The sequence below is a fragment of the Cajanus cajan genome, chromosome 11, assembly GCF_000230855.2.
Source record: "Cajanus cajan strain Asha chromosome 11, NIPB_CcT2T_4, whole genome shotgun sequence".
Taxonomy (NCBI): domain Eukaryota; kingdom Viridiplantae; phylum Streptophyta; class Magnoliopsida; order Fabales; family Fabaceae; genus Cajanus; species Cajanus cajan.
Window position 1 is genome coordinate 21,515,179 of NC_138527.1, and position 13,326 is coordinate 21,528,504.

Sequence of the window (13,326 nt, forward strand, 5' to 3'; positions counted from 1 at the left end):
TCTCTCTCATTGTCGAGGGGGTCGTACCAATTCTCGTGGTGGTCGTTTCTCCAATCGGGCAGGACGTGGTCGAGGCAGATTCGCTGGATACCAATGTCAAGTCTGCCACAGGTATGGACATGTTGCCTCTGCCTGCTATTATCGTTTTGATGAAACTTATGTCCCATCCTCACCCCTTGAAGTACCCGCGCACCCCTCCATCAACCAACATAAAAACCCAGGCGCATGGTACAACAATCAACCTACTTTGTCTTCTCCTTATCAACATGGAATTCTTGGACCTAGACCTCAATTTACTCCTCAAGTCCAATTCACCTCCACCCAGCCACAACCTCAAGCCATGATTGCATCATCCTCCTCTTCAAGCAACAACAATTGGTATCCGGATTTTGGGGCATCAAATCATGTTACCAACGTTTCTCAAAATATTCATCAATTCACTCCTTTTGAAGGACCTGATCAAATCCATGTTGGCAATGGACAAGGGCTTCACATTAACTCCACAGGTGTTACCACTTTTCATTCTCCAATCAACCCTAAGTTTCAATTCGCTCTAAACAATCTTCTATTTGTGCCCTCCATCACAAAAAAATCTAATCAGTGTTAGTCAATTCTCCAAGGATAATTCTGTATATTTTGAATTTCACCCCCACATTTGCTTGGTCAAATCACAGGACACTAAAGAAGTTCTTCTCCAAGGCTCAGTTGGTTCTGATGGCCTGTACAAGTTTCCTACACTCCTTCCTACTCCCAGTACGCAATCTGTCCAGCAAGTGCAACTGGCCAGGACCTTTTCTGTCAATACTGCAGCAACAAGCCCTGTTTCCTTTGCCACTTGGCACTCTAGATTAGGACATCCCAATGTTGATGTAATGAAACATGTTTCTCGGAACTTCAACATTCAACTTGTGCACAATAATAAATCAAATTTCTGCACTCCTTGTTGTCATGGTAAATCCCACAGATTACCTTCCAATCTGTCTAGAACCATTTACAATACACCCTTTGATTTAGTATACAGTGATTTGTGGGGACCTGCTCCGGTTACGTCTACTTGTGGATATCAATACTATGTAACTTTTGTCGATGCTCACACACGCTTTACATGGATCTATCTTCTCAAGTCTAAAGCTCAAACCTTTAATATTTTCAAACAATTTCACGCTATGGTTAAAAATCAATATCACCACCCAATCAAAGCATTACAAACTGATTGGGGTGGTGAATATCGTTCCTTCACTAATTATTTGAATGAAGTTGGAATTCAACACCGTCTAATCTGTCCACACACTCACCATCAGAATGGAGTTGTTGAAAGAAAACACAGGCACATTGTTGAACTTGGTCTCACGTTGATGGCTCAAGCTGAATTACCTATGCAGTTTTGGGATCATGCCTTTCTCACTGCAGTTTATCTCATCAATAGACTCCCCTCCTCATCCATTCAAAATGCTGTCCCTTATCATAAACTCTTCCATCAACCACCAGATTATCTCTCTCTTAGAATCTTTGGTTGCTCTTGCTTCCCACATCTTCGGCCCTACAACAAACACAAACTTCAATTCCGATCCCAAAAATGTGTTTTTCTTGGTTACTCTACCTCTCACAAAGGTTACAAATGTCTTGCTGCTGATGGACGTCTCTACATCTCCAAAGATGTAGTGTTTAGTGAAACTAAATTTCCCTACAAGGAACTTTTCTCCTCTTCCAAGACTAGTGACTCCCAACATCCTATTTCTGTCCCTCTTACTATAAATCCCACTCCCACACCCACTCATGCGACCAGACCCACCTCTCCCAATCCACCCGCAACCTCACCAAACCCAACCTCTAATTCTTACAGCCCCAATACTGCTGCCAGTACCTCTCCCTCTACTCTATCCATTCCAACATCCTCCAACCTTGAACCTTCCTCATCTCCTATTATTCACCCTCACAATGTGCACCCTATGACCACAAGAGCCAAAGATGGTATAGTTAAACCACGCCTACAACCCACCCTTTTATTAACTCAGGTAGAACCAAAAACCACCAAACAAGCCTTATCTAATCCTACCTGGTCTGCTGCCATGCAAACAGAATACAATGCTCTTCTTTACAATAACACCTGGTCTCTTGTTCCTCTTCCACCACATCGCACTGCTATAGGCTGCAAGTGGGTCTTCCGCGTCAAAGAAAATCCTAATGGTACGGTCCAAAAGTACAAGGCACGCCTTGTTGCCAAAGGATTTAATCAGCAATTTGGATTTGACTATCATGAAACCTTCTCCCCTGTTATCAAACCCGTTACTGTCAGACTCATTCTCACCCTTGCCCTCATTCATCGTTGGACCATTCAACAACTCGATGTTAACAATGCCTTCCTCAATGGAACACTTGAAGAAGAAGTCTACATGCAACAACCACCTGGATTTGAAGCTTCTGATAAAAATCTCGTCTGCAAACTTCACAAGGCCATTTATGGGCTCAAACAAGCACCTCGTGCTTGGTTTGACAAGCTCAAATCAACTCTACTGCGATTAAACTTTTATGCCAGCAAATGTGATCCATCACTGTTCATTTACTCTCAGGGCAATAATGTCATCTACATTCTAGTGTATGTTGATGACATTATAATCACTGGCAATAATTCCTCGATCCTTCATACACTCGTCTCTCAACTTCATTCAATCTTCTCCCTCAAAGATCTCGGTAATCTTGATTTCTTTCTTGGCATTGAAGTAAAGTCTCAGGCTGATGGTTCTCTCATTCTTACTCAAAGCAAGTACATTCGTGACCTATTAAATCGTACTGATATGGAAGGCTCAAAACCCATTTCTTCTCCCATGATTTCTGGCAGCAAACTATCAAAAGCAGGCTCTGAAGATTTCTTGGATGCTTCTCTCTATCGTTCAGTTGTAGGTGCATTACAATATGCTACTATTACAAGACCCGAAATTAGCTTCTCTGTAAACAAAGTCTGTCAATTCATGTCCCACCCCCTTACACATCATTGGGCAGCTGTCAAAAGAATTCTCAGGTATCTAAAAGGCACTACATCCTGGGGTCTCCGTCTACAACCTGCTTCTTCTCCTTCCTCTCTCTCGATCCATGCCTATTGTGATGCAGACTGGGCGTCTGATCCTGACGACAGGAGATCTACATCTGGTGCCTCCATCTTCCTTGGACCAAATCTCGTGTCCTGGTGGTCCAAAAAGCAAACTGTAGTTGCCCGCTCTAGTACTGAAGCCGAATACAGAAGTCTTGCCCTCGCTACAACTGAAGTTACTTGGATCCAAACCTTGCTATCTGAACTTAAAGTCACTCATTCTACTCCAATTATCTTCTGTGACAACTTGAGCACTGTTGCTCTCGCTCACAACCCGGTTCTTCATGCACGCACCAAACATATGGAATTGGACCTATTCTTTGTTCGCGAGAAAGTGGCTGCCAAGTGTCTTCAAGTTGTTCATGTTCCAGCTATTGATCAGTGTGCTGATGTGCTCACCAAAGCTCTCTCACCTTCGCGGTTTTGTGAACTTCGGTCCAAGCTTCAAGTAGTTGAGTCTCCTCATCCTACTTGAGCTTGCGGGGGGCTATTGGAGTATAGTTTTACTCCTTTATTATTATTTTCGGTTATTATAGATACTTAGGTTATCTTTCTGTTATTATAGATAATTAGGTTATCTTTCTGTTATTATAGATAATTAGGTTATTATAGACCAATCTTAATTGGCTCTATAAATACCTGTCTTGTACTCTGTTTTCAGTAGTTAATGAATTACATTCTTTGCCTATTGCAAATCTTCTCTCATCTCTCTCTCTCTCTCTCTCTCTCTCTTACTCTCTCTCACATATAATTCCTTTATCGTGTAGCATAAGAAGTTCACTGTGGTACATAACTCATGAGGCTCTCTCACCTAATGGAATTGTCTAAAAGTTCAATGTGGTACATAACTCATGAGGCTCTCTCACCTAATGGAATTGTCTTTTAGATTGGGTTATCCTCTTGTGCTTAACTAATAACAATTGGTACCTTCATTGAGAGTGGACTACAAAAAGGACTACTTATAAGTTGGATTAAGTTGCAAATTGGGTATTGATATGTGAGTGAAGCCATTAAAGAGAAAAGGGCTACCATCAAGTCAACATCAGTGTCAATAAGTTTTCGTGGACGTCAGCTCTTAAAGGTGGTGGCAATGTTTGGATTCCCACATTGAGTAAATAAGAAGATCAATTTAGTACTTAAGCCGTGAGGCTCTCACCTAATGAACTAGTCTTTTAGGTTGGGTTCTACTCATTTGCTTATTGCTTAAGTCTTAACACTGCCTCTTGGAGACTAGATGGCACAATGTCTTGAATATTTGGGTAAGGTGAGTAGCGTTCTCCATGACTTCAATAAACTATTGTCCCCTATTGCCACTCCTGGCAAGGAACTTGAACAATGTATCTTCTTCATATTGCGGACCTTGTATGGTTTCCTGCTCAATATTCTATGGTTTGTAATTAGATATTGGGTTATCCCATTGTACCCACTTTGAGCTTTGTTTGGTCCAACTTACTATAGGTATTGACCAAAATCCCTAAATAGGTTACTTTTCCACTCTGCCATTTTCTTGTCTCAACTAACCTTACCTTTGAGTCCATTACTTTCTGCATCCACTTCTTGATTTTAGTCTGAATTTATCTCTTCTACTTCACCGCTTCCTCCTTTGCCTTTTGACTTACCCACTACAGATATCACATGCTCTAGACTTGATTTTAAATTGTGTGATAACTAGGGTCCAGTAACAAGAATTAGCTGGAGGTTGCTTCTAAATTTTTAAACCAAAATAAATTCTCCCATGCAAACTCAGCTTCTCTCTTTTCTACTCAAACATGATGGTGCAAACTTCAAACAGAGGTGAATGGCAATGAGATTTGAGCCTATCGACAATTTCAAACAAGGTTGGACCAAAATTTATCTCTACCAATGATAATAAATAATGGAACACGACTACAATAACACGTATTAAAGACAGGCTGAAACCAAATTTGTCAATACTAGGCAATTCTATAATACACTATCAAATTATGGCGTATTAACACTACTATAAAAAAAAATGAAAAAATATAAAAATTAAAAAAGTATTAATTACTAAACTGAGATAAGCATAATAGTCCATGCATACAACAAAAAACTAACAATGAAAATATTGTAGTTTGTCCACTCATTATCATGTCCATAGATTTAACTTTGATTTTCTGACCGTATAAATAGTTTTACTTTTACACTATCAACGAAATAATTCTGCCACCATTTTAAGAAGTAAAATTGTTGTTCATCATAAAAAAATTAAAAAAAAAAAACTTTGGTTACTAACTAAATAAAATTTTTAGTGTAACAGAAAAGAGAAGAAACCACACCAGTACAGTAATTAAAGAAACACCAGAAGGCCTCAAAAAAAGAAGCTTGACAGAAAAAAAAAAATGTTAATGAAATCATACTTACAAGTTAATTCATGAGGCAGAGCAAAGTCGTAGTCATTCCTTCTCCTCCTGATGTAAATATAGACCAGAAGCAGTATTGCACAGAAAACAAAAAGACAGGACAAGCCTATTGCAACTTTACCCGGAGTAGATAATTTTCCATTTTCCCAAAACATAGGACAAGCTGGTAGAGATGGTACACCACACAAACCTTTGTTGCCAGATAGACTGAGCAAAATCAAAACAAACTAAAGGTATCAGAGATTACTTCTCAATTATATAATTACAATTTAATTAAAGCTTTATTAAGTGCACCACAGCACACAAACACAATCCTTTGGTGATATACTACTTTTGTACCTATTACAACCCAAGCAACCAAGGCAACAACTAGCGCTGATTAATTCCCCAGAAGGACAAAATCTTAGCCAGAATATTCATGTAAAATCAGATGACATCATGAACCTAGGTGAGTGTGCCTCTGCTAGCAATATATTTTGAATTGAAAGGTTTGAAATGGAAAATCAACTGATTTTTGTCACTTTATAAGCATAAATTTCAGTAATAAGAAGCCATTGCATAGTCAGTCCTTTAAAGATTGCAGGTAAATCAAAGTTGAGGATTTCAGAAATCATCAAATTTACTTCACCTTACATGAATAACTCAATTTGGATATCTTACATAAAAAATGATTGTACAAGAAGAACAACAATGAACAATGGAAAGAGACAGAAGGGCAGGAAACTTTATGTGAAGATCTGGCATTGAAGCTAACTTTAGTATTAAATGCTGATGACAGATGACATCATGAGCTTAGGTGGGTGAGTCTCTGCTAGCAATTAATTTTAAATAAGTACACAGACACAAAAACAAGAAAAACAGACAGGACCTCATATAATCAAGTATGGAAGTAGTGGAGATTCAAGCCGAGCACATTATCCAGAAGCTTAAAGAATAAAAACATTGAATTAAAGATACATACTCTATAGCTCCACCATGCACACCAATTGAATAAAGTTCCTCTGGTACCCGCCCTTCCAATAAGTTATCATTCAATCGCCTGACATGATAAAATGGATTAGAAAAACAGACAAAAGTAAGCTAATTTTGCTGTGAACAGGAAGGTAGAAGGGAGAACATCTTAAAACTCCCTAGAGTCAAGTGTTATCTACCATTTCTTTTCTACAATGCCCAACCACTTAAAAGAGAAGAAAAATAGAATGATCTATGCTTTCAACACCAAATAGCAACTTCATTGATGACTAAGGAACTTCAAAACAAAATAAATACCTTTTTCATTCTGACACACTAGTATTAAGATGCAATTTAATCTAACAATGATTAACGGTTATAATTACAAAAAATCGAAGCACAGATATTACTACTTTGATCCAGTAGTTCCAAAGCTGCTAGAAAAGAAGTAAAAAAACCAAAATTAATATTTAGAGCAAAATGTGGATGCATTTGTGGGGAAACAACATCAACAGAGAAAAAACAGCATAATTGTTGGCTATTTGGGATTATCTCTTATTCGTAGATTATGATTACTTTACTTTGTAAGTTGTTTGGTGAACACTGGACAGCACAAATATTAAATTTTCTACAGTACTATTTTTGATATTAGTTATCTTAATGAATTTGTAGTAATTATCTTAATGGGGTGATGAAGGTGGAGGTAATAGTGGTGATGACAACAATAGTGGTTGCGGCTGCAATGGCGGTGGTAGTGGTTATAATGGCAATGATATTGGCAGCAGTGACAGTTGTAATAGTGGCGGCACTAGTGGCAAAGACAGTGGTTATAGGTGGTGGTAGGGGGCATCGGTAGCAATGGTAAAGGTCGAGTTGGTGCAACAACAATGATGATAGTGGCAGTTGTTTATCTATTGAGTAATTTGTGTTGTATTTTTGAGTGATATTTCAAAAGATTAATATGTTTATTGAATTAGAAAATTATTTTAAATTAATTTTGTTTTATTAAATAATATATTTTAATTAGAATTAGTCTTGTTGACTTGGTCATTTAGATTAAGTTTTATCTTATATTTTGACTTGGTCTTCAAGAGATAATATATTTTATCTTATGACTTGGTCACAGGTGATTTTGAGAAACAATTTCTTTTCATTATAAATATAACCTACAAAAGACTTTGAGAGTATCTCCACACATATTTTTTCTTGATTGTATCATGAATCTCATGGGTTATTCTCACTTAAGAAAATTTTTCAGTTCTGTTACCTCAATTATTAATTAGGAAGGACCTATTATATCCTGGGGAACTTGCGCATCACGCGGATAAGTCTTTAAGAACAGTACTATCACACATCTCAGGTTAACGTTGGTTATGTGATTGTAGAATTTTCATATGAGAAAGAGGACTCTTGTTCGTGATTGATTTTGAAGATGGATAACAATTTTACAACATTTCGTACTTGGGACAAAAAGTTGTCCCATGGTTTATTGAATAACCAAAAAAAAAAAGAGTTTTTGTCGTGTCCTTCAACATCTAATTTATCCTATCCCATGATGTTTTTGTAAATCAAATGTGGAACAATTATATTTGTCCTCTCTAGTACCATGATTTAACAAATCAATTAGACCTTTTATCTTCTTTTACCGATTAGGATTAAGATTACCTTATCTTTTTAAAATTTGAATTTTGTTTATGATTTTGTCTCGATAAGATTATGTATAACAGAACCATTACCACTCCTAGTTTTATTTTTAGGATAATTGTTAGTTATGATCCTAACAATTAGGATTGTTTTCTTATATGTAGCCTTATAAAAAGGTGGACTAGGATTGGAAGAATCAAGCAAAAGATTATTTCAGAAATATCCGTGTTAGTCTAGGAGCACTATTAAGTATGAATCTGCTTCTCACATACACATTCACTATAGGTTGCAAGAAGGATTCTTCCTTGTTTGGACCCACGAGTGGCAAACCCATACTTAAGTGAGAGTGGACAAATGCATTCCCTCATTTTAATTAAATTATTAATTAAATTAAATTATTAATGCATTCACTGACCCCTTGACCACTAATAAAAGTTATTTTTTAATTAAAATATGATGAAATGGTTCTTAGCATGGATCCAGTCACAGTTCAAGGGATGTAAAAAGTAAACTTAACCACTAAACCATACAATTCTATGCATATATCATTTACAAATATGATATATTATTAATTTTAAATAATAAAAAAACTGTCTCCACTGACTCAGGTGCAACACCCCAAGTTTTCTCAATAAATTAATAAAATATTTTAATTACTTAAGGAGAGTTTTCTGAGAAATAATGGAGTTGTTTTATTTAAATATATGTGTTTTAATTAATTAATTAAGTGTATTTTTGGGAAAAAAAATGTATTATTCTTGAGGAATATTTAAGTATGTATTTGAAAGAAAAAAAAAAAAAAAAAAAAAAAAAAAAAAAAAAAAAGATAAGTGAAGAGAGTTCTCTTTTTAATAAATTAGGGTTTTGAGTGTAGACTATTTATGTTTCTTATTTTCATGCTTACAGTTTCTTCTCTGTGCTCTAAAAAACTCTAGAAGATCTGGAAGCCGACCACCCTGAATGCTTGCATTCATCTACAATTGTTCATCAAGATAAGGGGGAGTGAGTAGTCTTATTCTAAGATGTGGGTGTATGCTACATAGTGAGATTGGCCTCCCAATCTTTTTTTTTGTTCTAGTATGTGATGAGGGAGAAATCTCAATTCTGTCTTGTAATCTGAATTTGTGTTTCGTGCCATTATGTGCATTAATTGTGGTGATTGAGGCATATGTATGCTTGATTTCGTGTTAATCGCATAAATCGTGAATTAGTGAGTGGTTGTAGTTCCTATAAGAACCCAAAAGTGCTTAGTAAAGTGAATTATTGTGATTTGGTGATGTTTTGGGTATTAGATGTTTAATTGATGACTTAATTGTATGATAATAGGCTTTAATTTGATATCTTACTGATTGAATTTGGAGGAATCTTATAATATCATTTCTAGACTGCCATGGCTCACTCAAGTGACCTTAGGCTCGCTCAAGTAAGTCCATGACAAAGAGTTCTGGGTAGCAGCTCGCTCAAGAGAATTTTAGCTTACTCAAACGAATTGACTCTCACTTAAGCGAATGATTGTCTTACTTAAGCGAGTAGATGGCTGAATTTGCTTTCATGGTTGTCATGATAGTTGTAACCTAGGTGTTACCTTTCAAATGCCATTGAAATGTCTAGAATTCAAGTTATGATCAAATTAGTGAGCAGATGTCAAGCTATCAATTTTAGGCGGAAATGTTGTAGTTTTGTAATTTTTAAACATGGTAGATGACAAAATTTACTAGAGGTAACATAGAAATTGTAAACAAACTTGATAGCATGTATGTGGCTCTAGATATTGTATTTGGACAACACAAGGTCATAGAAAATTGTTATGGAAAGATAGTTTGCAAGAGGTGATAGTGAATTGTTTTACCCTTTAAGTGTTTGATCTTAGGAATGGTTTATAGAAATTATGGTAGAGAGCAATTGTAAATAAGTTATGTTGGGAGTTGATTGTTAAAGACTTAAGATGTTTGGGTGATAGTAATGCCTAAGGAATTAATGTGTGATATCAATAACGTCGCAAGACCATAGTATTCAATTTTGGCTACTATCACGGTGTGGTGGAGTGGCTCTGTGTTGCTACAAGAAACTTGTTGTAGAGCGCTTTAAAGATATGGCCACAAATCGCGGGTGGCGGCATTTTTTCTCTTACTTCTTCCGACGGATCTCCAATAGATTTGTCATCTTCTTCGACGGATCTCCACAAGTCTACCTTCTTCTCTGACAGATCTCTGCAAATTTGTCTTCTTCTCCAACAAATCTATGCAGATCTATCTTCTACGCCAACGAGCGCTAGATCTGTCTTCTCCAACTACAGCGGCTCTATCTTCTCCAAAAGATCATCTCCAAATCTGTCTTCTTCCAAGAGGGGAGGTGGCGACGACTAATGAGTTTAGGGTTAGTGGGTTGAAGTAAAAAAATATTAGGGTTGGAAAAGTTGAACCAAAAATTTTATTTTCTCTTTTGGTTAATGGGCCTAGGTAAAGTTTATTTTTACTTCTCTATTTTTTTACTGTAACTTCTCTTTATTTTTAATTAATATAATTTAGATAATATTTTAAGTAATAAAAAATTTAATATAAGACCTTAAACATTTTGTTTTCTTATTTTTCTAATTTTTTATTTTGTTTAACTACTATAATTTTTTATTATTGAAAATATTTAATGTATAAATTAAGTTATGTTTCTATTTTTATACATATATTATTAATTATGTATTATAAATTACATAATATATATATATATATAAATAAATTAGAATAGCGGTATCCCACTATCCCAACTTTAGAGTTGGCCGCTCCGCACTGCTATCTAAGATTAATAACTATGCACGAAACTAGTTAAGTTATAAATTTAAATGCTTAGTTGATGTTAATCTCCTAATAACTATGGTTGAGGTATTAACATATGATTAGATGATTTCATAATGATTCTATTTGAGGTGTTATCGGATGCATAGTAGTCGATCGCAGTTGGAGCGGCCGCTATCGCGGCGCTCTGGAGCGGAGCGGCCCAATGCCGCAACTATGATGACGTCGCGTCTCGGATTCGTGTCACGAATGGAGCAGCCGTGTCGGTCGCATTGCAGAGCGGCAAAAATTGTGGAATCGCGGCGCATCTTGGACAGATCTTTCATTAAGGGTAAGTCTGTCATTTCACTAGGGTTTTTTTGCCCTAATTCTTCCTTTCTCCCTCTCGTGCGATTTTGCGGAACCACTCTTCTCCTTCTTTTCTCAACTTCCTACACTCTCTCCTCCCTCTCAGACACAATTCTTTTTAGGGAATGATGCACTCCATTTGTCTTCTTCAAGCACCTCTCTCAGTCTCTCTTGACGAGGTCATCCGACGTCTCCTCCAGTCCATCAAGTCCGACGTCTCCTCTGATCTGTCACGTATGTCTTCTTCTTCTTTTGTTTTATCTATTTTTATTTTGTCTTCTTCCTTTTTCTTTCCTTATTCTATTTTTTTTATTCTGCTAATCTGTTTTACTGCTTCTTATTCTGTCTTCTCCGTTGTTCTTTTGTTTCGTGGCTTCTAATTTAGCCGCTTCCCTATTTCTAATTCAGCAGCTTATTTTTTAAAATTTTTTATTAATTCAGTTGCTTCTCTATTTCTGATAGAACTAGTACCAACCGAATATGGAATTCAAATTTAATAACAACAGAATGCTGGAACTTTATTAATCATAATATTGCTTCTTGAGACGAATTACAACTGGACACCAATAGCCAGCTATCCAAAACCTAATTCTTCCCAATCATAATCCCCAATAGAGGTACAATCTCCTCTATTTAAACTAAATCTAATAACTGAAAATAGATAAACTAATCAAAACAAACTATTAAAAGATAAACCTAAAAAATAGATAAACTATTTAAAATAGATAAACCAAAGCTTTAAAATAAATAATGATAAAACAGGTAACTCAATTTTGTTTGGCTAACTATTATCATTATTTTCCGTTTTTGTGGTGCCTCCTATATACCTTAGCAATAGGAGGTTTTGGTTGAAGTCTATCAATACCCCCCCTAAAAGAACCACCTTGTCCTCAAGGGGAAATTGAGGAAAAGTATCTTGAATATCTGCAGCTAATTCCCAAGTATCGTTGCACGAAGGAAGTTGTTGCCATTTCACTAATACCTCCACCTGTCCAGTGTGTGATTCACGGCACTCGACGATTTCCTCAGGTTTCACTTCCAACTCATGATCTTCATTTAGCATAGGAGGCAATGATTGAGGTTGTTGCTGCGGTTGGAGTGCTTTCTTTAGCAGACACATGAAAAACTGGATGAATTTTAGAATGAGCTGGTAACTCTAATTTGTAAGCAACCGCACCCACTTTACTAATAATTTGGAAAGGACCATAAAAACGAGAAGCTAATTTCTCATTGGGCCTCTTAGCCAATGAACGGAGACGGTAAGGCTGTAGTTTCAAATAAACCCAATCCCCAACCTCAAACTCCACCAATCGCCGATGTTTGTTAGCATAAGAATGCATTTGATCTTGAGCTTTAAGTAAATTCTGCTTCAATTCCTGTAACATTTGATCGCGTTGCTCATTAAGTTGATTCACGGCTTCAACCTTAGAAGGGATGGTTCTAGCCTTAATCAACAAAGGAGGTTCTATACCATACAGTGCCTGAAAAGGAGTCATCTTGGCAGAAATATGATAATTGGTATTGAACCAAAGTTCAGCCCAGGGCCATTGTTTCGGTTTTGTACTAGAGAAGCAACGTAGGTAAGTTTCAAGACAGCGGTTAACAACCTTTGTTTGGCCATCTGTTTGAGGATGATAAGCGGTACTAAATTTAAGCTTAGTTCCTGCCAATCGAAAAATTTCCTTCCAAAAATGACTCAAAAAGAGCTGGTCTCTATATGATACAAACGAAGAAGGAAAACCATGTAAACGGACTATCTCCTTAACAAAAACAGCAGCTACTTCTTGAGCAGAGAAAGGATGGCCCAAAGAGCAAAAATGAGCATATTTAGACAAACGATCTACCACAACAAAGATAGTATCTTTCCCTTTTGTCCTTGGCAGTCCTCCAATAAAATCCATGGAAATATCACTCCAGACTTGAGCAGGAATAGGTAAGGGCTGTAACAGCCCCCCTGAGCTAGAGTGTCATATTTATTCCGTTGACAAATATCACATTGTTGCACATACTTCTTAATGTCCCCTCTCATACCTTCCCAAAATAAGAAGCTAGCCACTCGTTTATATGTGCGAAAGAAACCAGAATGGCCGCCTGAAGGGGTGTCATGGCACTCGACTATAATAGT

At 36.7% G+C, this 13,326-nt stretch overlaps 1 protein-coding gene across 2 annotated transcripts in view; it reads right to left on the reverse strand.

Moving 5' to 3' along the window:
* LOC109815866 (receptor-like protein 4) overlaps positions 1-13,326 on the reverse strand; it is a 43,554-nt gene that overhangs the window by 6,777 nt on the left and 23,451 nt on the right. The window contains exons 7-8 of one of the 2 annotated variants that reach the window (XM_020380685.3): positions 6,431-6,508; positions 5,471-5,676 (exon numbers count right to left, since the gene is read on the reverse strand). In XM_020380685.3, coding sequence (XP_020236274.1) covers positions 5,471-5,676; positions 6,431-6,508 — 284 coding nt within the window. Of the gene's footprint in view, positions 1-5,470; positions 5,677-6,430; positions 6,509-13,326 lie in introns of those variants that run through there. The other variant, XM_083066125.1, reaches the window with a different exon arrangement.